Source organism: Eufriesea mexicana, unplaced genomic scaffold (genome assembly GCF_001483705.2).
Source record: "Eufriesea mexicana isolate 0111107269 unplaced genomic scaffold, ASM148370v2 scaffold1172, whole genome shotgun sequence".
NCBI lineage: Eukaryota > Metazoa > Arthropoda > Insecta > Hymenoptera > Apidae > Eufriesea > Eufriesea mexicana.
This window is the reverse complement of record NW_016909298.1, coordinates 202,067-228,623: the sequence shown is the minus strand read 5'-3', so window position 1 is coordinate 228,623 and position 26,557 is coordinate 202,067. Positions and strand designations below refer to the sequence as shown.

The 26,557-nt window shown below is 42.8% G+C and overlaps 1 protein-coding gene across 1 annotated transcript in view; it reads right to left on the bottom strand.

Moving 5' to 3' along the window:
- Positions 1-6: 6 nt before the first annotated feature.
- The window catches only part of LOC108547734 (titin), a 98,371-nt gene continuing 71,820 nt past the window's right edge, over positions 7-26,557 (bottom strand). Inside the window, 9 exon segments of the mRNA XM_017900377.1 lie at positions 7-3,125; positions 5,381-5,907; positions 7,824-10,175; positions 10,443-18,314; positions 19,859-19,959; positions 21,354-21,777; positions 24,623-25,511; positions 25,513-25,643; positions 25,775-26,551. Coding sequence (XP_017755866.1) covers positions 233-3,125; positions 5,381-5,907; positions 7,824-10,175; positions 10,443-18,314; positions 19,859-19,959; positions 21,354-21,777; positions 24,623-25,511; positions 25,513-25,643; positions 25,775-26,551 — 15,966 coding nt within the window. The 3' untranslated portion in view covers positions 7-232.

The window sequence follows — 26,557 nt, the reverse complement described above, 5'->3', positions numbered from 1 at the left end:
TTTCCAATTACTGCGATAACTCTAGTTACAAACCATCATGTATCATGAATTGCAGTTCTTATACTGTCATTCAAATTCTACGAGTTATCCAGTTATGTCCCGGATTTTAGAAAAAGCACTCTGCATTCATCAACATATTTCTAATCAGTTTGAGGTACCTAGTCACAATATCTGTCCCTATAACACGAATTTTTTCCTAATCATTTCGACGAAATTAGTCGTGAAATACGTATCAAGAGGTACTGTTTCTGTGTTTTTTACTCTTCGACCTGCCAGGTTCAAATTCATCTTCGCTTCTTCGTCGTTTCTCTTTCAGCTGTTTCTCCATAGCGAGCATAGTGATCATTCTCTTGTGAGAATCACCAACAATCCAGCCATGTTGTTCTTGACGATCGTCTTCCTCCTCCTCGACTGCCGGGACCACTTCCAGCATTTCCTCTTCATCGCTTGAACTGGACCAATAATACAATTGATTAGCAGCTGCTCGTTTCCGTCGACCAATTGCCACTCCGACTCCTTCTTCAACTTTATTCCAAGACTTGGTCGTCTTTAGCTCCTCGTCATCAGAATCTCGTTTGCCACTAGACGACCTACGTTCTTTGTCCTTTGATCCCTTTGAATCTGTTTTGTTCTTCTTATCAACGTTCGAACTTTTGCTTCTTTTACCTGCCGTAACTTTCTGGTCTGATTTTAGAGTCTTTTTTGGTTTTATTGGAGACTTACAGTGTTTCTTCTGCTTTATAGAAGATTCCTGGTTATTCTCGCTTTCGTGACTGATTTCCAACAGCGTGGATTTGTTGTAGTTGTTCTCTAAATCACTCAGTCCTTCGTGGTTGTTCTTGATATAAACGTCTCCATCTGTTTTGTTCTGTTTTTTTTGTTTCTCTTTAGGTTGATGCTTCTTTTTTTTTGCTGATTCTTGTGACACTTTGTTCTCTACTGCTTCTGCATTCTCTGATTCCTTTGTATCAATGACGTCCGCCCTGACATCCTCGATATTTTGTCCAAAAGATTCTTTCTTTTTCCCAATCTCCCTGAGAATTTCTTCCTCGATGGCTTTTTGTTCTTTGGCTATCATCTGTTCATGTTTCTTCTCTATATATCTTTCTTTCCTTTTCTCCTTTGATTCCCTCTTTTGTTTTCTTGCTTTATCGTGATCCGACTTTTCACTGACTCTCCTATCTCTTGGACTTATTTCTTCGTCAGAACTACTTATTTCTGCCAGCAGTCCCTGTTTTCCAATAGCGCATTTTCTTTGTCTTCTAGTAGGCTGAAAGTCCATCAGTATCCTTTGTTGCTCTTCCTGTATTTTCTTCAATTGTTGTTCCTTTCTCTTTTTCGACTCTTGCACCTTTCTACTCAGAAACACATGCAGGGGAAGATTTTCAGATTCTTTTAACGGTTTCTCATTACTCGACAATTTTTCTGGTAAGGCTAAGAGATCATTATCAGGTTCCTCTTCCTGTTCCTCTGTAGGAGTAGGAGACTTTGTTATTGATTCCTCGATAGGATCGAATGTTTCCTTCTCAGGTTCTGTTGTTATCACTGTGTTCAAATGCTCTACAGGCTGGATGGTTCTAGTTATGTTATCATAGTTTGTCTCTAAAATACCTTCATTGTCAGCTTGATCTAGAAGATCTAGAGCTTCCTCTAGTGGAATCAATTCGTTCTCTCGTATGTAGTTTGTTTTAATATCAGTCTTTTCTCGCGGCAAGCTTGGACTTTTTGCCCTGAACTCTTCTGGAGCTTTTGGTGCTTCTGTAGATACTGGCTCTTCTGCGTCTGAATCGACGATGGAGCTGTCTTCTCTATATAAATCATCCATTTCATAGTTCCGTTCATACTGATTTTCAGTTTCATCGTCACTGTTTCTTTGTTCGTCCACGTCTTTCTTTTCATCGATAACCAAAGGATGATCTGACATCTCCGATTCGGATTTCTTGTTATCACAATCATGCTTAGTAACGTCATTTTTCGAACTCTGATTGCTCCAATCGTCTACGTGATCTTCGTTATCGGAAGAATACTTATTAACCAATTCTTCATTCTGTTCCACGTTTTCTAATTCTGTTGCCGGTTTGCTGTTCTGTACTTTTCTCTGCCTTCTGGACTCATAGTTCACATCTCCATCCTCAAACTCACTTTCCGACGAAGTGTACAACTCTGCAAAAATATTCTGTTTTCCCTTCGAGCATGTTCTCTGACTCTTTGATATACCTACACCCACATCCTCAGTCTTTACTACAGTTCTGTACTCATCAGAGCTGTCGTTCTCGTACCAAGCGTTTCTAGTCTTCTTCTTAGGATTTTTGGTACGCTTTTTCAGCTTCGAATGTTTCAAAGATGGCTCCATGGTTCTTTTGCCTTTTGTCTGCTTCCTTTCTACAAACTCGTCCATAGGTCCAGTGACATGTCGTTGTTGCTCTTCTCCCTGAAAGGCCTTCAAAGCACCCTTGGTTTTTGGAGCAAATTTCTCCAGTTCCTTCAACTTCCGGTCGATTATGGACTCCAATCTGGTACTCAAGGCATCGCCAGCTTTCCCATTCTCTAAACTATCTCCAATGGCTTTGGACATTAATCTAGCCACATCCACCTCTTTAGTCTTCAAACAGCTAACTTCATAGCCTGGTTTGCTCCTGTAAGACAAAACACTGCGCAAATTAGGTTCTATTTGACTCTCTTCCTCGTCGAACTCATACACGTCTTTAATCCTATTTGAAACGAATTCCTCTTTTCTTTCAAATCCATCACGACGTTTCTTCCTTTCGACTAGACCTCCATGTTCGTTACGACGGATCAGAGGGAAGTCCTGGTGCTTCTTGGTCTTCTTAGTTTTACGTTGTCTGTGTGCATTTAGTTCTCGAAGGGCTGCCTCTGTCTTCGACTTTTCCTGTTGTTTCCTTTCGTTCATCTCCTTCTTCCTCTCGAAAAGTTCCTTGATAGGGTTTCTAGATTTTTTCTGCACCTCTTTGGGCATGGCTAAGGAACTCGCGCTTGGTGGTGAATCTTTATTTAAAGAAGTCTTCACGGGTTGCATCACTTCCTGGGATACTTGTTCCCCAGCTGTGGATGTTGGGGCTCGTGCACATGCCAGCTCTGCCAGAACTTTCATTGGCGTGGATCCACTGAAATTAATAGATCAAAACAGTGAAATTAATAAATTAACACATAAATCGATAAGTGATACATATTTCTTCTCTAGATGACATTAAAAAATTAACATTTTCCCTAGGTACTTCATCTTTCTTTCTATTTTTCTGCTGATCATCAGTTGCAGAAGAATAAAGGTTAAAAATAAAAGTTACGAAAACCTCACATCTCTTTTTACTAAAATTCTTATTTTTAAAACTCTAATTGATCATTATACTTATACAGTCAGGAGACTGATGTACGAAAATTTTTGTAGAAAAGACTCTCAATCCTAAATTCCATCTGATATATAAATTGATATTATTCATAAGGATCAATTTATATATCAGTATGTCTATTGCGTAGTAATAGGTCTGCAGACTGCTGAAACAACTTTATCCTTCTGCTCTCTTTCTGTTTTGAGCCATGAAATTATCACGCCCACCTAATGAAAGGCATGCTTCACCAACCGGTTCTTCCATTGATTTTGAATCGTTGTTTGACCAAACAACGAGCATCAAAACATATATTCCTGTCGCTGTTATGTAGAGATACTTTGTCGTGGGTGGGTGGAGTGATGGGCTGAGATCAATACATAACACGAACGAATAGGAAACCACTCAACGAGACCGAAGTCTTCTTATTTACAGATATGACTATGTTTCAACGTTCGATTCAAGATTCTAGACAGTGTTCAGACTCCAGAAGTTAGGGCCTCGTGAAAACATTCGACTGCTGACGGAACTCTCGAAGATCTAGGATTCTTAGATCTCTCTAGGAGGTGGCAGTATATTAAACCGAGGAATACAAATTTCGAGCTCCAAGTACCCACCGATTATTTAACAATTTTCAAAAATTGATGGAGTATATGGAAACTGAAAATCGAGATTTTAGGTTTGGAAATTATTTGGAAGTATTTAGCGATAGATACACACAGTCTGCTGGATGATAAAAGCTGGATTTAGGATTGGAATCAGATTCCACCAGTGTTCAGCGGAATTTCACAATGGCAGAATGATTTGTCGAATAAAAACAAGGAATTATAACGTGGCCGATCAAAGGCAAAATCAACAGGTGTGGAAATAAAAAACTAGCGTTGATATTCGACCTACTGTACGAATCCCAATTTTTTCTGCATGAGATAGCCACTTCGTTCAGCGAAATAAACAATTGACAGACGTACTCTGCAATCATTTTTCCTCTGTAAAGCGTTTATCAAACTATGTTAAATTGCTTGCGAAAATCTGTCGAGTACCAATTAACTTCGGTGTACAGGATATATTAGGAAAAATATTGGACCTATTTTGGCATAGTCAAACTTTTCTAGCAAATCTAGTTTCAAATTCGAGGAACTGCTTAAAAATTAGTAGACTCATCTTTGAATAAGTGACGATCCTTTTTCGAAATATAACTACTTGAAGAATTCTCGGTTAGACCTTTGAATTAACACTTTGACTGCCACTGTTTATATGGTGTGCTCAAGGGGGCCACGATATTCCAAAAATTTCCATTATTCTTACGATATAGTGACGAATTGTTAAACAATATATGGCAAAATAAAAATGGTGCAAATTATTAACGTCTTCTATTGTATTTAAAGTGTTAAATTTTAATTTTAAATATTAGTATTAATTTTATAATTTAAAAAATTAGTATTGTCGGATATTCGTGACCACCATAGTCCCACTGAGGAGACAAGCACCGTATTAGGAAAAATATTGGACCTATTTTGGCATAGTCAAACTTTTCTAGCAAATCTAGTTTCAAATCCGAGGAACTGCTTAAAAATTAGTAGACTCATCTTTGAATGGCAAGCACATCACTGATGACCACCATGGCAGTCAATGTATTAACCCCTTGACAGCCACGCCGAAATCACAAGTTTCCCTCAGGACGCCACGGGAGTGTACCGCTAGATGCAAGATTTGTTCTAATATGTTTTCGATGTTCTAATAAAAATTTTTAATTGTTCAATGGGGCACTTTTTATTTCAAAGTATCTTCTAATTAGCGGCTATATTCGAAATGCAGTAACTGTCAATTTTCATTCAATGTAGTTCCAATGTAGTTCAAGTAGTTCAAGCGCTACGGTCACCAATGACCACCATGGCGTCACAGGAGAAACCGTGGCCGGTCATATATGACCAACGTGGCAGTCAAAGTGTTAACCTACCCCTGTTAAATGATCACGACTGTACTCTGTTTCACGATCACTAATCCGGGGAGCAGTATATGCACGTGAAGTTACTCACTTGTGATCATGCTTTTCATTGCTATGCAGTAAGTTGGACAATGCCTTGTCTAGTAAACCACCCAATGACGAGTTCATTTTGCCCTTCAGACTCGAGGAATCTAGGTTCATCTTCCCAGTGGCCTGTTCTTCCCGCAGTTCCCCGACATGTACAGAGTCATTGTAGCCCCCGTTCGACAGATTTGCACTCGACAGGTGTCTCTGACCCTGGAGATTAGAATATGAATTTCTCAGGGTGTCCCGTTCGTTATTCTTGGAAGGATGATGCCCACGCACAATGTCATTGCTGTTCTTCTGGCTGAACGTGCTGGCTATCAGACTTTCGCTCTCCCTCATGCGCTGCTGGATCTTGTCCCTGAGCTTGTTGTTATGCTCGAACGCAACATCCAGACTATCCTCGTAGCCCAGGTTGTCGGCTTTGGATATGTCAGGGCTGACCGATCTGCTGGAGTGTTCGCTTCTCGGATTTCTACCGCCCCGTTTCGGGTAATCCCTTTCCCTGGTACTGTACACCTCCTCGCCCAGTAACTGAAACGGATCAGACTCGTGAACAGTGATCGCGATGGTAGTGCCGGACGGCTTTTTCAATCAGAGTTTGGGTACCTTATAGTAGCTTTTGCTTTCTGCAAAATGCATGCTTGCACAAAGTGGACCATTTGAGAGTAAATGCCAGACCAGTGGCACTTTAATCACCTTATACACGGAATTTAATCGGATATATAGAGCAACTGCGAGACACTTGGCACTACCGGTGGAACTTAAAATGGGCCGCTTTGCAGCAGGCAGCATGATTATCTACGTTAACTCCTAGGTACTTTCACAGGGTACACATTGATCAGTAATATTAAATCTACCGATGGTAAGAACAATTCTTTTTCTTTTCTTTTTTTCTTTTTTTTTTTCTTTTTTAATTATTTTGAGCAGGGAGATACATTCTTCGGGACGAGTAAGGGAGTTTTTTGTACTTGTGCAAGTAATATTAATATGAACGGATAGTGTTAGTAATGCTAAGCTGAACTTTTTTCTACTGAGAAAAGGAAAAGCTTAATTTTTCGTTTTTTTTTCTTTTTTTTTTTTTTTTTTTTTTAGACAGATGGGTTTTTTTTTTTTTTTTTTTTTTTTTTTTTTTTTTTTTTTCGAGACAGAGAGAGAGAGAGAGAGAGAGGAAATTAATTTTGTAAGAGATAACGCAACTGAAGATAGAATAAAAATCTGTAGAATAAGAATCATTTAGTAATGCTCAGCATTGGTTACTTGCATTTTTATGGAAGACATTAAACGTTTTGAAGGGAGGAACAAGTTTCGTACACACTAAGAAATGTCGAAGGAATGAGAGAACTACCTTTTGCATGCATACTGAGAGAGACATTGTCTGTATAAAGCTGGTTCATAGGTCCTGCAAACATTACCACAATAATGTATAGAGTATTCCCTTCTTGGAATTCCGTGTAAGGGTGTAATCCATTTTATTATCGAAACCTTATTTCTGGAATACGTAAATAACAATTTAATTATACTATAAGCGTGATATCAAATCTGGTGTTACCAAAAAGAAACAAAATTACTTAAAATCCAATGCTAATGAGAAATTTACTAAAATACATCGATCGCTTGATAATTTATATAAATTTATATACGTCTTTTTGTTATTAATTGTTACAATTACGTGGACTCTTTTTCCCTCTTTCAACTTTCTAAACGGGATTAGAAAAATTCGTGTTTTCGTTCGTATCTTATTACAGCTATAATTGTCGTTCAGGAAACACCCCTACAGATAAAAATTCCGTGAGTATGTATAAAAGAAAACGAAATCTGCAGACGTGAGCTTTAAAGCTGTACTTTTTAAACTAGAGCATACAACACGTAAGATAAGATTGCTAAGCGAATTCGAAAACAAGAAAGAAATAAAAAAAAAAAATGAAAGAAAGCAGATTGCATGCAAAGTGTAGATTTATCGATGAAGTGTTATACAATGTATCAAAAGAATTTCGCAAATGGAAGCCATAGTAAATGTTACGTATTTTGTTAGAAAATGTACATTCGACTTACCGTGTGTTACTTCGAATGAATTTTCAAAAATCTTTTACTCGTATCTCCTATCAATCTCCATATTTACTTCTTCCAATTTTTACACAAGATACCCAACTTAATTTTGAACAAACATTACCGTCAGCTGACGAGAAAAGTCTACATAAAATGTGCGTTAACAAAGCCATGCATCGAAAAATGGTATTACACTCGAAATAAAAAGAAGAATTTCAACGATTGTTAATACACGAAGCAACATTGTCGTTATTCGTTTCGTATTCCTCAATGTTAATCGAACGCAGGTGTCGAGAAAGCCGATTTTTACCTCTTATAAATTCTACCATTTTTATTACAGCCCCTGAAACAATGATCTCGACAAGCATGCAAAAATTCGAATATTATGAGCAAATACTCACCTGGTTTACGGACTCCAACAGACTTCCCAGACTATTTTGGCTCTCCACATCCCTCCATCGATCCCTGGGTCCCCTAAACCCTTGCTGTTGATCATCCTTCTTATGATAACCCTCATTATGATCCAACTTGATCTTCTTAGCACCTCTGAGCTCGTTCTCAGTGGTGGCTTTCAACCTAGAGCAACACTCAACAAACAGCTCCTCGTCGAAGTTCAGAACTTTGCCCTGTCTAGGTTTCGTTGCCTCTATCTCTTGCGGCACGTCCAAGGCATTGTCCTCAATGGCGTCAGTTGGTGCAATGGTGACCACTTCGCCTTTGTGGGTCGAAGAAGGCGACCTAATCACGATTTTCTCACCAGAGAACTCGCTGGAACTCCTCTTCCTACTCGCAGTTTCGTTGACAGTCAAGTTCTCATCTTCCTCTTCGTTTTCACTGTTAGAGCTGTCCTCCGCGTAGCTCCTGGGTGTTCCGCAGATGAACAAAGGGGATATCCGTCGGTGACCCATGTCCTCACCATCCTCATCGTTTATGTCAGTGTCCCTGGTGGTCTGCGAGTTTCTGTCCATGCTTGGAGACCTATTCCTCACGCTACTGGGTGCCAGGCTGCTGCAGCTATGGGAAGATTCAAGGTCGACCGAGAGTCTGTTAGCTAGGGGTTCCCTTTCAGGAAGATCCTTGTTCAAACTGTCCTCGTTGCCCGACTCTTTGGAATTCTTTGAAGCCTTTTTATCCGTCATCGGATCCTTCCAAGTCTCCTCGTTGTTTTTGTCTTTGCTCTTTCTAGAAGACGATAATTTTCTCCTCTTGCCAGTTCTTTGATCATCTTCCATCGAGTTCTCCAAGAGACCCATTTTGGAAGAATCCTCGTCGTAGTTGAAGGATCCATATCCACTATCCTTGATGGACAGGTCAGGTTTGCCTTGATTTCTCAGCCCATAGTTTGGTTCCTTGTGTTTCAATGATCTCTGACTCTTGTTCACGTTGCTGTCGAAGAAATCGTCCTCGAAGGTCCTGGAGATTAATTCTTCCGCCCTCTTTTTGCTCAGTCTGCACTTGGTCGATGGTAGGAACAGGAAACAGCCGTTCGACGCGTCTGTGTCGTACTTCTTCCGGTTAGAGCTGTTCTTCGACTTGGCGTGTTTTCCAGAACGATGCTCGCCCTGGTTCTCGTAGATTAGGTTCTTCTCTTTGGCTCTGTCCGAGGAGCAGCTTTTCTTTGACCTCTTCCCGGAACGTTTCTTAGGACTAGAAGGTATGGACGACGAAACCGAGTGTCTCTTCGCGTTCTTATCAACCGAGTGTTCTTTAATCTTCACTTCGTTGGAGCTGGAAGATCTGAAGCCTGTCCTAGAGACGTCTGAATCATCCTCCGATTTGGATACCCAGTCATTTAGCACTTCTTTCACTTTATCCGTCTTCTCGCCGCCGAAAACTCTGCCAAACACGCTTTTCACTATCTTGCTCTTATTCTGAGACTCGATTTTGTCCTCGTTCTCGCTGTCATCGCTCTCGCTGGTTAGAATAGCGATTTCGGCTCTTATAGAGTTCTTCTTACTCCTCGATCTCTTATGGCTGTCTTTATTCGAACTTTTGTGACTCCTCGACACCTTCTTGCTCGAACTCTGACGATCACTGGTGCTCGATTTGCGGCTACTGCTGACTACTTTCGGCTCTATCGTGTCTCGAGACTCTTTGTCAGTTGAAACATTCTTTACCGGCGGGATTGCTTCGCTGTTGTCAGACTCCGACGAGATCTTGGAGTATTTGTCACAGTCTCTCATCGTCTTCGAGCTTTCTTCCTCGTTCGAGCATTCTTCCTCCGACGCGATCTGCAGTTCAGCCTGCTCATCGTCCGTCAACTTCTTGTCATCGAACTTCCGAGTGTCAATTGATTCGTTAGCGTCTAAAGAATTCTCGTCGATATCACATTCGTTGGCTTCAGAGTAGATATTGTTCATCCCCGATTCCTCCTCGGGGTTCCGTTCATCGTCGGGATCCTTCGGCGTGGAAGACTCTCGTTCCTTTATCTGATTCTTGTACGCTTCCAGCTTCTCCTCTCTCTCTAATAGGATCTGTGACAAAGGTTTGTCTGCTAGACTGGACGATGACGAGGCTTCGTCGTCGTCCATAGAATGGAACGACTCGATCTTTTCCTCCGATGACTCGGTCCTCTCGTCAGAAGAGAAATGTTCCTGTCCAGAATGTTCTGAATGTTCCAAGTTGACAGTCTCCTCCAAAGACTCAGAAAACTTCCTCATCTCTGGTTCATCTATAATTTCTGATCTGTTAGAATCATTTTCATTCTCATTCTCATTCTCATTATCATTATCATTATCATTGTCATTCTCATTCTCATTGTCATGTTCATGTTCATGTTCATGTTCAGGTTCAGGTTCATGTTCATATTCATATTCATATTCATATTCATGTTCATGTTCATGTTCATGTTCATGTTCAGGTTCATTTTCATTTTCATTTTCATTTTCATTTTCATTTTCATTTTCATTTTCGTTTTCATTTTCATTTTCATTTTCGTTTTCATTTTCATTTTCTAATATTTCAGAGCTAGCATCGTCACTATTCTTAGTAGAATCGCTATTGAATTGTGGTTCAGATACCGAACACTCTAACTTTTCGTTCATACTAAATGTTTCAGAACAGTCAACTGATTTTTGATTACTCGTTATTCTATTCTCTGAGCCATTCTCAACCTCTTCTAGGTGTCTTTTGGTTCTGCCTCTCCTTGATTTTCCATGACGTTTCACTGGTTCGTTCTGTCTCTCGTTTTGAACTCTATCGTCGATGACAGGAGTTTGCTGATCACTTTCGTCATCCAGCTCCATATGACTCTCTTTCATACTTTCTTCAGCAAGGTTTTGTACTTTGGAAACTTCCAGTTCTTTGACGTCTTCCGGACTCCTACTTTCTTTGCTATCGAGTAAATTGGGACTCGAGTCTTGATTAAATTCATCAATTTCTAATTTAGAATAGCTCCATTGTTCGAGGGGTTCAACTTGTACGCCGCATATATTCTCATAATCATTCTCAGAATTGCAATTAATGCTCTCGGATCCTCTTTCGAGCGTGCTCGAATAACTTACTTGGAAATTACTATTGTTCTTATCGACTTCCTTACAAGCTTCTATACTACGTTTATTTATGGTGAACTTCAAGCTCAAACGTTCGTGAGGCTGACTTTCCTCGCTGTCTTTATCGTTTAACCTAACTCTTGAAAAATTCTCAGTCTTGTCCTCGGAATCTAATTTGTATATGCTATCGTCTTCTACGATTTTGTTTATCTCCGTCCGCAGAGCATCCTCCACTTCCATGTCCACGTCCTGGCTTCCTTGCAGCCTTGGAACACACTCTGAACAGTCCGCTTGGAAGCTATTTTCTTTCGCTTCGGAAATATCCGCTGCTAGTTCTATATTGCTCGCACCAGAATCTACAAGTGAATCATTTAAAATACCCTTGTCTGCGTTAGGCTCTGGGATATTCGAGTGTGGGACCTTTGAAATTTTAATAGACATATTCGAATTTAGAACAGTTACCAACGTTGAGTCTGTAGAGGTTTGCAACTCAGGACTGTCCAGGATGATTTGCTTATCGATTAGGTTCTTCTTCTTCGACTTTTCCTTCTTCTTCTCGTGTTTCCTCGCGCTCTTCTTTCCAATTTCCTCCAGCTTCTTGGTGTCCATTTTTATAGGCGTGGACGTGGATTCTGGCTCGGGACTCACTTGATCTGTCAGAACATATTCATCGTGGCTCATATTTTCGGTGATCTTGCAAATTTCCTCGTCCAACAATTCGTCTTCGAGGATATGCTGATGAGTAGACTGAGCATCCATCAAGGAGTCCTGCTGTAGCGGGCTAGTGAAACAAAGATCGTTCTGGACTGGTTCTAGTTCCTTCTGATTAATGCTGGATGCCGAGGAATCCACCTCTTTATGTTCATCCTTGGAGTCTATGGACACGTTCATTACCTCATCGGTTAAGCTTCTGTTTTCGTCGCTGGAAATATCATTCTGACCAATGCTGCAAGTGTCATCCATGTTCTCACAGTCCCCTACAGACGTCTTATCCTTCTTGGACTTGGCCATTTGGATTAAATGCGATTGAGACTGGTTATGCTTCTTCAGAGAACTCTTCCTGGTGAAGCTGGTAGTGCAGACATCGCAGAAAAACTTGGCAGCCTCTTTCGTCAATTTTTTCCTCTTTTCCACGATCAGGATTTCCCCTGTTGTCTTATGAACCACCACGTAATTACCAGCTGTCCTCTTCTTTGGAGCCTGAAAGTCGTCTTGAGTTTGCAGGAAGCTGTCAAGCTTCATGTCCAATTTCAGTTCGTCCTCGTCATCGTCGTCCTCCTCGAACTCTATATCGTACTTCTTCAGAGCTTCAGGCAGCTCATCGTCCTGTTTAGTCGCGTCCTCTTCCGTTTCTTGATTAAAAATTTCAGTCAAATCAGCTTCCTTCGTCAGTTTATCTTCCACAGCTTGTAGCTTAGGTTCCTCGTCGACCTTCTCTTCCTCTTCAGCCTCTATATCTAATTTTTTGAAAGCTTCGGCTACTTCTTCGTTCTTTTCCGTAGCATCTTCTTCAGGCTGTTGATCGAATATTTCATTCGAGCTAACTTCGTCGTTCAGCTGATCCTCCACAGTTGGCAGTTTAGGTTCCTCGTCAACTTCTTCAAACCCTATGTCAAATTTGTTTAAAGCTTCAGCTACTTCCTCGTCTGGCTTCGTAGCTTCCTCTTCAGGCTGTTCATTAAACATTTCATTCGAAGCAGCTTCTTCAGCCAGCTTATCCTCCACAGTTGACAGCTTGAAATCGTCTTGGACCTGTAACAAACTGTCCAACTTCATATCCAATTTCAACACATCTTCCACATCTTCCCCTTCGAACTCTATATCGAACTTCTTCAGAGCTTCGGGTAGTTCTTCGTCCTGCTTTCCAACGTCCTCCTCTGGTTTCTGATTACAAACTTCAGTCGAGCTAGCTTCTTCCAGTTTGTCCTCCGCGGCTGGCAACTCGGCTGTCAATTTCGGACTGGCACTGTCCCTTGCAGTGTTGTCCTTTTGAGGCGCGCAATCTTGGATGTCCATTGAAATGTCGAATTCGTCCATCAGATAGAATTCCGCGAAGAAGGATATATTTTTCTTCGCCCTCCTGTTCAAGCTCTGCCTTCTATCCGTGCTCTTCTCCGTATTGGCAGAGTCTAGGTCGGTGACGGACGTCTGCACGTTTTCCGATGTCTTCTGAAGTTCCTTCTTCTTCTTAGAGAAGCGTTTCTTCCTGAAGTAGCTGGACTCACTCACGCACGATGTCTCTGACAGATTATCCGTACTCTCGGCTCGTTGGTTCAGGCTCTCACGGCCTGACAGGTCCTCCGAGGTGAACTGCTTCCTCTTCGATGATCTCGTTCTATTAATCTGGGTCAAACCAATGGAGCCAGAGGAACTCGATCTCTCAAGATCCGATTGCTTGCGAGTGGAACTTCGGGAGAAACGTTTTCGACCTTCGGAGCAATTTTTCTGATAAGAGTTTTCTTGCTGTTCCTCCTTTTCCAAGCTCTTGCTTGGCTCCGGAGATTCCACGCTGTTCACTTCGGGCTCCGTTGGAGTGTAACTGTTCTGGGTGTCCGAGTTCTCGTCGGTAGTCGATCTTCTCTTGTAGGTTCTTTTCTTCGTGTGTTGCAGAACCTCGCTCACCTCTGGAACCTTGAACTGCTCCAAGTTTTGCGAAGATACCTGAGGATTAGTCAGACTGTTGAAGTTCTTGCTCTGGTTCTCGAGCTCCTCGTTGAATCTGCACGTTCTTAGCGATCTTCTTGGGGGAAGCTGATATGTCGTGACTGATTCGTGTCCTGTAACGCAATTATTTTCTTGAGAAGAGCCTTGTGCCTGCGTTTGGTCTACCAAGCATTTCTTCTTCCTCCCGCGCTTTTTTGGTACTTTGGGTGCAACTGGGGGCTGTTCAACCTTCTCTGGCTCGATTGCTGGAGGATTTTCAGCGACTTTCTCTTTGTTTGTTATTTGAGTCTCTGCGTTCTCCAAGGAAACGTTTTCTGGAATTGCTTCTGACTTTTTCGGATTATCCAACGAAGTCGTTTGCTCTGGAGTCTCATCGTTCGCAGTTTCAGATTTTTCAGGACACTTTTCCGAGGGTGATTCAACATTTTTAGTTGAAGCGACGTTATTAATACTGATGACAGGGTTATTTTCAATTTCCTTTTGAGGCTTTTCCTCGTTCTTGGGTTGAACCACGGATTTCGTTCTGAAAGACCTTCTTCTTCCTCGTCCTTTAATATTCTCAGACGTCACCGCGCCCACAGGATGCTCCTTTGCTTCAACGGAATCCATTTTGGACACTGTCTCCTCTTCGGAAAGCTGACTTACCTTCTCCTCTTGCAGTGATTTCCTCTTGTAGGATCTCTTGATTGGATGTTCAGTCTGAACCGGGATTTCTACATAGGATTTTCTCTTTCCAGATATCCTTAAGGACAAAGAGCTCTTTTCCTCATTATTTATTTCAACTTCTTCTTTGCTCTTCGTTATACCTACAGCTTGAATAATCTCTTCTGCTTTCTCGTTTGTCTTTACATCTTCGCTTTCGTCTTTCTCAGAATCAATTTTGGATTCCTGCTTATTTTCATCGGAATTTTCATTTATTTTATCATTATCCGCGACTTTGTTGTCAGTCGGATTCTTTGCTTCGGGTTCCTCACTGACACCCTTATTTCTATCAGACTGCACTTTGTCCGCGTTAGTTTCGAAAGACAAATTGGTCTGAATATTTTCTTTGATAGAAGGCACTTGTTTTGATTTTTCAATTTGTTTCATCACGTCGGCCAGATACAGATCCTCGGAGATCAGATTCTCTTCGGAATTATTCAGCGGTTCGATAGATTTTCTCTTGTTCTTCCTGAGGGGTTTCCCTTCCAATGACCGTTTCTTCGATCTCCTTTTGATTTTTACTTCTTCCACTACCTCTTCGCGCTTTCTCGTCGGTTCCTCTCCCATTTTTAACAAAGACGCGTCTGCGGTGTTAATTACCGAAGGTTTCGAAACATTTTCTATGACAGGTAATTGAATTTCATTTAGAACAGGACTGGTCTCGACAGAAACGACTTCTTCTTGAATTCTCGGCGAGGAGGAATCGGTGCGAGCTTCCTTCTCTGCCAAAGAAGGAATTTCCTTGATGTCAGGATCTTCATTTGGCAACGCAGTGTCATCTTGGGACTTGACAATTTCTGGACTGGGCACTTTCTCTTCTTGGCTAGGCTTCTCTACGTTATTCTCCAATTCCTCGGGAAGCACCTTCTCTGGGATTACCTCTGTTTCCTCGCTATCAACGTTGACATCCTGTCGAGTGTCATCGGTGGATTCTTCAACATCTTGTTTATCTTCAACCTTCTTCTCTGTTCTCATCCTGTCCTTGGTTTCGCTTGGATTCTCCGCGTTCTCTGGGAAACCAGGCCCAACTTCGTCCAGAATACTGGTGAGTTCATCAGCAGCTGTATCCAACAGAGAGCCAACCTCCCCTTCCAACAAAGCGTCCTTTTGTTTAGCTATCTTTGACACAATCTTCTCCAAAAATGATCCTTTGCCTTTTTGTTTCCTCCTGGACAAGTCTAGGATGATGTCATTAGCTGGTGACTGTTCTTTGGAGTCTTTGGAGGAAACCTCGAGCTTTTCGCTGCTTTCTTCAGGCTTCTCAGCGTTCTGATCACTGGAAGGTGTCTCCTCTGATGCCTCGAGTTGCTTCGGATCTTCCTGCGAGGTATTTTCTATGCAATTCGTTTTCTTGTCCGACTGATCAGGGTTGTTGGATGGTTCTACAGTGTTTTTGGGGATATCAACGTTCTGCGACCTAATAGCTTCGTTATCAGGCTGCTGAGTGCCACTCTGGGGAGGCTCGCCAGAGTCTACGTTGCTCAGGGTTACCTGGACATTTAGGACACTTTGCTGAGTCTCCTGAGGTATGTTCATTCCCTCCGTGAGGATGCCAATCACGTTATTCAAGGACCTCTTAGACGCCCTCTCTTTCTTAGGTCCCCAAGACTTTCTGGGTCTGCCAACTTTCAACTTCTGGACAGGCGCGGGTCTCTCCAACGTGTTCTCCTTCCCACTGTCCATAGAGTTGCTCGTTTCCACCTGCAAATGATTCAAATTCTCGTTTATTTTGGTCGCTTCAGTCTTTCCCGAAGTATCAGTTTTGTGCTGCTCTTTCTCGCTCTTTGACACCTTCTCGCTTCCTCCTTGTCTCTCGTCTCTAATTTCTCCCGCTGACGCGTCTCCTTTGTCATCGCAGCTCGCTTCGCTCTGATCCACCGATTTAGCCTTATCGACCAGCTCGTTGCAGTTATTTTTCTCGGCTTCCTCGCCCTTTGCCTGGGTCACCTCGGTGTTCTTCTTGTCAACCGTGTCGTTGCTGGATTTGATTCTGCCGCGTCTCTTCCCAAGCGTGTTCTTCTTCAAGGTCACCTCAGCAGGCTCGTTCTGAGTCTCCTCCTCGGTGGAGTTCAACAACGAACCCCTGGTCTGCCTCTTGTCGGTATTCTGAGCTGTCAGCTCGGTCTCCGACTTGGTCTGACCATCCGACGATGACACCTGATTGGAACTGGTCACCGATTTACTCTCACTGCACTGACTACTGCTCCTCCGTCCCCTGACTGCCGTTTTCACCTCGTTCACAGCATCTCTGATCTTGTTCGTCTCCATCAGCACCACCTTGTCATCCTTCGACGCCAGCCTGTCCTTCTTATACGTGTTTCTCAGCGACTTCCTCCTAGCATCGAACTTCTTCTTCGAGGAGACCTCAGGTATCAATCCCGAGTCCTGTTTCCCCTTCTCCGTCTCCAGATCCCTCCGCAGTTTACCCTTGCTCTGCTCGAACGCGAATCTAGGCACAGGCTGCCTGAGACACCGCCTGGAAGTACTGCCCCTGGAAGTGAGGACCAACTTAGTTAGCAGCTCGTCCCTGCTATCCGATCCTATCAGCTTCTTCACCTCGAACGGCACGTTCTGGATCTTTATTGGACCGTCATCGTCCAATATTCTCTCCAGCTTTGTCTTAGCGTTGCTCCTGGTCTCCAACTTTCCCTCTTCCTTCTTCTGCCTCGCGTCTTTCCTCGCACACGCCTCTTCTGGGCTCTTCAGCGTGCCTCTCTTCTCTTCGACGTTTAACATTCTCGCAGGTACACTTTTTCTCTTGAATTTCTCCTTAACCACTCCTTTAGCTCCTTCTTTAGGGGCATCAGTCTTTGTAACCACATTTTCTGCGTTTTTATCGAAATTCTTCGAGTCGCTTTTCGATCGCCTGCCTTTGCCAGGCTTCTGATCCCTGTCATCCTGCTGCACGCTGCTACCAGCTTCGCTTTGCGCCTCCGGTTCTCGGTTCTCCTCCTTCTTCGGGCTGTTTTTGTCGTCCAGGTTCAGACACTTGCTGACCAGGCTTTTGCCACGCAGCATCTTTTCCGGACCGGCGCCTGACGTGGCTGGGGACAGGATTGGCAGGTCGTTGGTGGTCTCGGGGAATTCCTCGGTACTGGAGGTCATCTGAACAGCGGGCTCCAACGTGGGCATCTTGTCGCTGTCGGAGGACAGCCTGGTGGTCCTTTTCGGCAGCTGATCGCCGTTCTTGCACTTGGAAATGGCCCTCAGCTTGGACCTGGTGAAAGACGGCTCTGGACTAGTTTCATTGCTCCTGACCTTGGGGCACCGGGGCTCGGGACATTTCAGGGGGGACAGTGGCTCCTTGTTAGGGTTCCTGGCGAACTTTCCATCCTGCGTCCTCAGCTGGGACTTGGCCTTGAGGGAAGCGTTGAAGGAGGCAACGGGATCCACTGGCCGCTTCCTTTTAGGGGTGGTTTGAGTGGTTGATTTGTTCTTCGCAGACAAACTGGGGGATTTCGCTTCCCCTGGACTAGCTTCTGTTCCATCCACCTCTGCTTCCTTCTCCACGCTTTTCGGCGGAGTTTTCATCCCTTTCAACGCCCTCGTGCCTTCGCTGGACGCCTCTGCCTTTGTCTCCGGAAGATTCTTCAACGCTGCCCTAGCCTTAACCTTTAGGATACCCGTTTTCTTCGCTTGATCCAAACTCTTCATAGTGCCGTACTTCGTCTTGAGATTTCTCTTTTTCCCCAGCACTCTGGGCGCCCTCGCCATCTTTGTTCTGTTACCTCTTTCGTCCGGTGTACCGTCTTCTTTAACGGAGTAGCATTTTTCCATCGGCTTCTCTTTGGTCTCTTTTTCAACCTCGGTCTTTTCTCCATTCCCGTTCTTCTCTTCGTCGGGCTTCTTCTCATCCAAACTGTAGTTCCTTACCACGCTCTCGATCACGGCTGAGATGTTATCGATTCGACAACGATTCCGCTGAATCGACTTCGCGTTCTTCAGCAGCTTATTCCTCAGGGCAGCTTTATTCCTGGACATTCGCGAGGCGCTGGAATTGTCACCGACCATTCGCGGTCTCGTTCTGGTTTGCACCTGTACAGACAGGCAAAGCCTTCGTGGTACTGTGTCTGCCTCTGTGAGTACATGTACCGCAGTCGCTGTAGAAGCTTGAGAAGTTTTTGATCAAAATTACCAAATTTGGTGCCACGGTTACCGTTCGTTTCTCTGAGAAACGCGTTATGGTGTTCGAGTGAAGACTTATGCGATTAATTCTTACGATCTCACGCAGGGGTTCCTAATTTGTGCTCGGAAAAGATGCTTACGTGCTTACTGAGTCCTACGCTCATCTCTTTAGGCCCTAACTCTAATCCTAACTTTAAGGAATTTCAAGATTCTTCTCTCAGTGAAAGAACAAACGAACTTTTATTTGGAACCCTTAAAAGAACCTAACTTCTAGCCTGTAAATACATTTAATTTCAAATTCCCCTGAATGCCATACTTCCATGCCAGAGGAACCGAGCTTTAAGAGTCTTCTCTATCAGGTAAAATTAATCCTAAGAATTTCTCAAGTTTCCACGCCTAATCGATTCGAATTTGACTAGTCGAATTTCCGAATAGCAGAGGGTTTGCTTGGTCAAGTGTGTCAGGGAACGTCCATCGCCGGCTGAATCGTGCCAGTTTGCTAAAAGAACACGAAAACCACCTTGCTCGTGTCACCACATAGCGTATCCTCCCTACGTGTGTGTTTGGTTCGTGTGTGCACGTGTGGACAGCAGTGTTGAGTAATCAATACTCCACTTATATCCGTGTCGTCCAGCCGGAGCCGGTCACAGTGTTATTGCCTTATCATTATCGAGTTTCATCTTTTTCGTCCACAGGATTCGGGTCATCTGCTAACTGCAGCTGTTTGCGAACTGCTCGTTTACCTAATTCCAGCCAGCCGCTAGACACGCGTGCTTTTTTTGGGTCGTCGTGCGCTTTTGTCTCGCTGGCATCTTGGCAAACAGCATTGTAAATGTATTTCTACGGATTGTCCTCCGGTTCAAGAGTCTTGGACAGAGCTGCTTCTCTCATGGTTAGCAAGTCCTTGGGCCTGTTGCATGATTTCTGGCCGCTTTCACGTGCACGTGCTCTCAGCAATTAACTCGTACACTTCGACTTGACAGTTTTAACTCTTCCCTTTCGCGTAAATTTCACGTTTTAAGAATTTCTTTTCGTGCAGAATATCGCACAGATGCACAGCTTGGCTACGAGTGTGGCACGTCGGGTACGTTTGGCTCCTTTCCCTCGATAACGTTAAATACCAGAACTCGATATGGAAACAGAGAATTATCCTAGACACTTGCAACGATTAACCGTTAACTGGAGTAATTCGATTTTCATAATAACGGGTGTCCTCTTATAATTGAACTAACGAAGATGCTATTTCTTCTCTATTCGATAACTCCAGCGGGATTTCTGGATTTTGTTCTCACTCCTGGACCGTGTCAACGTTTACGACTTCGTAAGTTAATTCTGTTTAGTATCAGTAGCACTTGGGTGACCATTTCGGTGTTATTTGACATTAAAACACAGGAACACCAAAACTGAACATCTAGAACGAAGTTAATAGAATTGCTGAAATATTCAACACTTACGGTACGTAGTCTACCCTGTGTCCTCAGTGTATTATCCTGCAATACCTTCCTGGTAGCCCTCTTGGGAGGTAAATTGGCCAGCATCTTTTGTATGCTCTCTCCTGCGAACAGAGAAGACGGACCGTGTAATTATGTAGCGCCGATGAAAATTTCAAATTTACCAAAGGCCCTGCCAACCAGCCTACACAGAGAAGGGGAACACGGCATTTCATGAAAGTTTCATAAAAATCGCACCGTTAATAATTCACAGATGTAATTTACTTTAACAATAACTCGTTGAATATACAGTTTCAGCCAATGGACGTGTCATAATGCTATCTGGTATAATGCTCCGACGATTAACCATTCGTGCAACGTTCGTTTGTCCAGAAATATAAGCTGCCATAATTTTAACGCGCAAACCGAAGCAAGTACCGTTTCTTCCTCGAGTACACCGACAACGGCACCCGCGCGCGCGCACACACACACACACACACAGGTGGTGGAGGTACGTTAATATTAATCGAGGTATGATTAATAAGTTTCGAGTTATCATACCTCGCCAATGGCGCTCGTAATTATTGCAAAGGGAAGTTATCGGATAAGTGATTCAACTAAATGAAACAAAGTTTTAATTAATGCTGCAATTAAGCGCTCGCTCTAACGCGGTTTTCGCAAATTTCTGGGACCTCGTGTGTTCCTATTTATCTTCCCCTTTTTATCCACTTCCAGAACACGTTCTAACGCCGAAAACGTCTTCCTCGTGGAGAAAAATTTTGCCAAGAGCGATCCCAGTTGCACCGCAACTCCCGTGATTCCCTCTCCTCTCTCGCTCTCTCATACTCGCTCCATCTCCGTGTAAATTAAATAAACAACGATGGTAATTAAAAATATACAATAATTTTAGCCAAAGCGGGTATTTTTGTATAAAAATAATCGATCGATTTAACGATAACAGCACGAGTGTGCTCGGTTATGGTCTCTAGACACCTGCAACATCCACGCCGTAATAAAGGCTCATTAAAATTTATATTTCACAGGATATTAAATTTCATAAAAAGCATGGCTAAATTATAAGCAACAAGATACATTCATTGTTACAAGATAATGGCTTAATCAGAACTTCGTGCAGGTGTTAATTACACAAATTCCTTCATTGATTAGGCGTGCTTGTGCTGCGGAGACGACGCGTGTGTGCGACGAAAATAATTCCCTTCCCGCGGGAAATATTTACGTGAAAATATTCCTGCAGACACGAGACGTCAAGTGGGATTTCGTGATCTTGAAATTTCTAATCTTGTCTGCCAAAATTTATAATGCAAGATACCTGAGGAGGATTGGCAGAAAACAAAACACACCTGATGACAAATAATCCAAACAAATTTCGAAAATCTATATGAAATAAGGAAAATTAAAACGACACTTTGGAAAATAACAACTGAAAATGGAGACAAAAATGATCAATGTTTCAGTGATTGATTAAAAATGAGGAAAATATTGGACGAAAGTCACTTACTGTCACTAGGCCTGACTCTCGGCCCCGTGGGTTGCTTCTCTTTGGGGGTGTTCACCCTCGGAGTTTGCGAATTCTGGATGTTCCTCTTCATACCACGCTGCCTTCGCCTTCTACTGCGACTGCCAAACGGTCTCCACTTGCACTTCTTCTTCCCATTTCCAAATAGTCCTAACAACCAGGCCTGGTCTCCCCCGCACTCTAGCATATGCCTGTGCAACTCTGACAGAGTGCTGCAATTCTTGGAACACTTGGTGCACACCTTCTCCACCAAGATGGCCGACTTCGCTTTCGCTGTGGGCATGTCCTTTCCCGGTAGAAACAGGTGTTTGTAGAGCTCCCTCTGGTCACCGGAGAACTCGAAATGCGAGCACCAGACGTTCGGATGCGTGATCACCTTGTGGTCCTCCATTTCCTTCAGAGTCAACTAAAATGACAAAGATTGGTCACGATTAATTTCAGCAAACTTATATCATCTTCGTCATATCAAAAGACACCTTTTGGTCCTAGTCTGGGCCGGTCCCTGAGGACCGGAGTGGGACTTAACGTGTTAAAAAGATTTTCGAAACAAAAGTAAAACTTGTTAAGAATATAACGAATTGATATAGGTGAGATGCTCACAGAAGGGATCAAACGTGATCTGTGGCATATGAAGAATATTCAGCAACTGGTAATGGAAAAAAAGTCAGCTCGCGGATTATTCCGCGCTCGGTGATAAGCGACAGTCGTAACTCGCAGTGTGGTAATGGTTAACATTGATTTTGAACATATGCAGGGTGTCCCCAAAAAATGTATACGCACTTTGCGTGATTATAAAAAGTATGTTCCCAGTATGTTTTCACAGTTATGGTAGCACTTTAAAATATATTTACATTTTTCAAAGTCTAGTCTAAAATTAGCCATTATTTTAAATGGGTTGTACTTAAAAAAGAGAAAATAAATTAGGAAGAATAAGGTATTAAAGTGTGTATACGTTTCTTGGCACACCCTGTATGTGTTGATATAATAAAGGAGCGATGTCTGTAAGACAAGTATGCATATGGTGCTAATATCTAATGGATTCAGGTTATCATGATAAATGAGTATGCGTGTCATGATTGGGGTGTATTGTGTAAGTTTATGTAATGTATGAAAGTAGAAAGAACAAACCAGAAAAATTTGGCATAGGTCACTTGTAATTTGGGACTGTCGAAACGCGTACGCCATAAAAGGTTAATAAAACTATAATAAATAATCTGCCTACACAGAAATCTATCGTTCAAGAAAAGTAGAATCAGCAATTTCTATAGATAAAATTAAAATTAAAATAGGTAATGAAATATTTTTGCACAAATATCAGAAAATTAAGGAAGAAGAAGATATTAACAATACAAGACAATTTTAGAAAAAATTAACAAGTTTCATCTAGTTACATAACGAACAGAAATATCTATTCGAAATAAATTAATTAACGTAATTAATATCACATATATATATTATTATTATTATTATTATAATACTATTTTCTTATAGGCTTGATTCACTTTTCGTTTCAGTTACATATTCGCTATACAATACTTTCCTTCGTGTCGCGGAATCTAATGAAAAACGGCACTCTAATCCAGCCGAACAACTGCCATTACAGCTAATCGTCTCTCGCAATTATGATGTCCTGAGTCACAAGGAGGAGTCTCGTTAATTTCAACACCTATCCGAAGTTCGAGGATCAACTTCGCGAAGCAAGCGTCCTAATTAGCTCAGTCGGTAATAACGATCAGCGTGCACGATTATTACGATCGAACTCGGGATCGGCAGTAATATCGCAGGATGACCAATAGAGATTCGTTCGACGACAACTAATTGTCAATCAACATGAAGAGATGTCCTTTCAACTGGGTTGCAATCCGATCGATAGTTACTAATCAGGTAGGCTGATTAATTAGCTAATCGCTCGTGAACGTCAGCCATGTTGATAGGATCAATTGTCTTGAACGAATTTCCCTTTGCGAAAGGACCTTTTCCAAAACCTGCATCGAACGGGGTCGAATTTTATTGGAAACCGACAAGGAGATTGCAAGACCATCGAAATACCGATTTGGTTCAAAGTTTGTAGGATGGTCCCCTGATGGTGAAGGTATCGATTATAAGTGCTACTATTCGATAATTTTTAAGATATTTGCAATTGAAGATTTATCGTAGGTTTAATTCAATTCTGCTTACAGAGGTTATGGGTTACCATGGTTTGGTGTAGTACCAAAGGGTCTAGTATTCCAATGCAATAGGGCCCGGGTGCAATTCTGTGGAGGATGGGGATAATCTTTTTCTTTTAATTCTTTTCTATTTTGTATGAATGTTTTACATATAAAGATACACAATGGAGTTTAAATAAATTGGATATAGAATGTCTCCATTTACTAGATATCTCACAAAAATTTGGTTTGCTATTATCATTCAAAAGAATATTGAAAAATGTTTATTACAAAATAATAAGTAACAATGAATAATATAATAATATGTACAATAATGTAAAATAGAAATAATAAATAATATAAAAATATGTATAGTAATACGAAATATAAGTAATAAATATATGTAAAAAATTTATACAAAATAAAAAAGATTATTTTCATCCCTGGTGTTGAACCCACTGCCACTACACCAAACCATAGTAACCATGGTAACCCATTACATGGTAACCTCTCTAAACAGAATTGAATTAAACCTACGACAAATCTTCAATTGCAAATATCTTAGAAATTATTGAGTAGTGGCATCTATAATTGTATACCTTCACCATCAGGAGAACTAACTCTACCATCCTACTATCATCTATTATCCTGCAATCTACCATCCTACAATCTACCATCCCACAAAATTTGAACCAAATCGGTGACTGGAAGGCCTTGCAGTCTCCTTGTGAGTGGTGTGTATAAAGGAAATTGCTGCTTAAAGACTCCTTCCTTTGGATCTAAAAACGAATCGTGACACGAGACCAATTATGTCAGGCAGATGAAAGGTTGTAGCGTAAAGGTGTGACAGATCAGCACGAGATCTTATGATGACATGAGATCTTACAAGGTCATTGGATACCTCCTTGGTAACTTATGTTATCAGTTTTTCGATCGGACATTTCGTTATCGCTGTTCGAAAGTTGATTGGAAGCAACCTCTTCCAGGTATGACTCAGAACACGTGTCCGAAAATAGTGAGCAACCTAACGGGATCATTTATTATTCCAATAACCAACCTGAAATAGCCCCATTCACCGTTCAAACATTCCCATTGAAAACTCACATGTTTGGAGGCGCAGGCGCCGCAGATGTAAACCCTCGGCCTGGACCACTCTCCAGTCAGCTCGGCGTAAATAACTTCCTGTTTCTTGGCTGCCTCCATCGACGTATTCTCGTCCCATTTCCTCAGCCTGAGGAAGTTGCCAAACTCGAAAGTGAAGTCGGCAGCCTGATGTGACTTTGCTTCGCAACTATCAACCTTCTTCTCGGTTAACTTGGGAGCCTCACAGCCGGACGTCTGGTCAACGTCTGGGCTGTTTGCGACAAGCGAAGGCTCATTCGTGTTTCCAGACTCGTCGAGATTTCTCGAGCTAAGATTCTGCTCGTCTTGAACAATCTCGGAAGCTTCGAGCAGAGTGATCTGATGCAGCCTGTTTAGACTAAGATGCTCCTTCAGCAGCTGCTGCTTCTTCCTCAGGGACAATTGGGTAGAGATATCGAACTTACTAAGGTCCTTTATAGAGCAAGTCCATTGCTCCTTCCCGTCATACTTCCTGGGAAAGTTGTACTTCTCGAAGGACACTCTTCTATGATGGGATCTGTTACTCTTGCCAGGTTTCTGCGCGTATTCGCTATTGTTCTCGTACTCCTCGTTACCGTAGTCCTTAGAATAAACCGGAGTTGCGGCTGTTAACGAAATGTCTATGGGGAACTGGATTTGGTTGACGTTGTGCTCGTAGAAAGATTGCTGCTGCTGTTGTTGTTGAGGTTGCTGCTGAGGTTTCGCGTCCACTATCGACGAGCTGCTGGACGTGACGGTCGACGACGAGCTCTGCAGTTTACCATCCAGATGATGAAGCAGGTTCTCTCGGATATTACAGCTCACGCTGCTGTAGAAAGAGCTGTCGAACTCAGGGCTGCCCGGGTTACTGAAGTTGTCCTTCGCTGGATAGCAGGATGGTCTCCGCTCGGTGTTCGTGGTCAGTGTCCTCAGGTCTCCTCTCTTTGGAGCTTGGGGGGTCTGCTCTCTCACGGGGACTTTGGTTGCCTAGTTCCTTGCAAGGGGAAGGTTCCTTCATCTTCTCCTGCGAAAGAAACTACAAAAATTGTAGGGACCTTTATAATTGAAAAAAATTGAGGATTTAGTCCATTGGAGAGGCAAAACATTAGAAAATGGATAAAAACTGCTACTGGTGACTTCAGGACTCGATCGTACCTGAATCTGAAAGTTCCTCTCCACATTGACGCCATGATTCTCGCTCATGTGCCCCGCCAGAGCCTCCCTGGTGAGGTACCTGGTAGCGCACTGCAGGCAGGCGTGGTACTTGTCCCCATGGCTGCCAACCATGTGCTGGAACAGGCCCTCCAAGCTCTCTGCGCATTTGTCGGAGCAATACTGACAGTTCTGTAACGGTTTCCTCGAGTTCCTCTCCGATCTCCTGCCACCGCCCTGCTGATGAACCCTTTCGGTGTGTCGTTGCCTCAGAGATATCGACATGAACTTGCGATCACAGTACAAGCAGAGGTGCCTGACAGTGGGTGAAGGTGGTTTACAGGGAGACTTCGAACCCTGGGAGGAAGAAGACGACGAAGAAGGCGACTGGGGCGCAGTCAGTTCGCTCGTCTGACAATTCTGCAATACAGAAGCCACTTTGTCCAAGGGCAGACTGCAGTGCAGACTCGTCATGGAGAAGTCCTGAGTTCTGGTATCTTTAGGTTCCTCCGTAGAACTGTCCAACATCCTCGTTTCCTCTTTGCTCTGACTGTTCTCGTCGATCAGTTGATTGATGCCGCTCAACAGGTCATTCAGCAGGTCTCTGCATACATTCCGGAGTTCCGCGTTCTCAGGAACGAACTCTTTGCAGTCTTCTTTAACAGCTTCGACGTTGGTCTTATCCTCGGACTGATTCTCGGTCAGCCTCTCCATGATGATCGTTCCTAGCGAGCGATTTTCCTTCTTTTCCTCTTCCAGGCCATCGTTTTTCACCGCTTGCTGAAC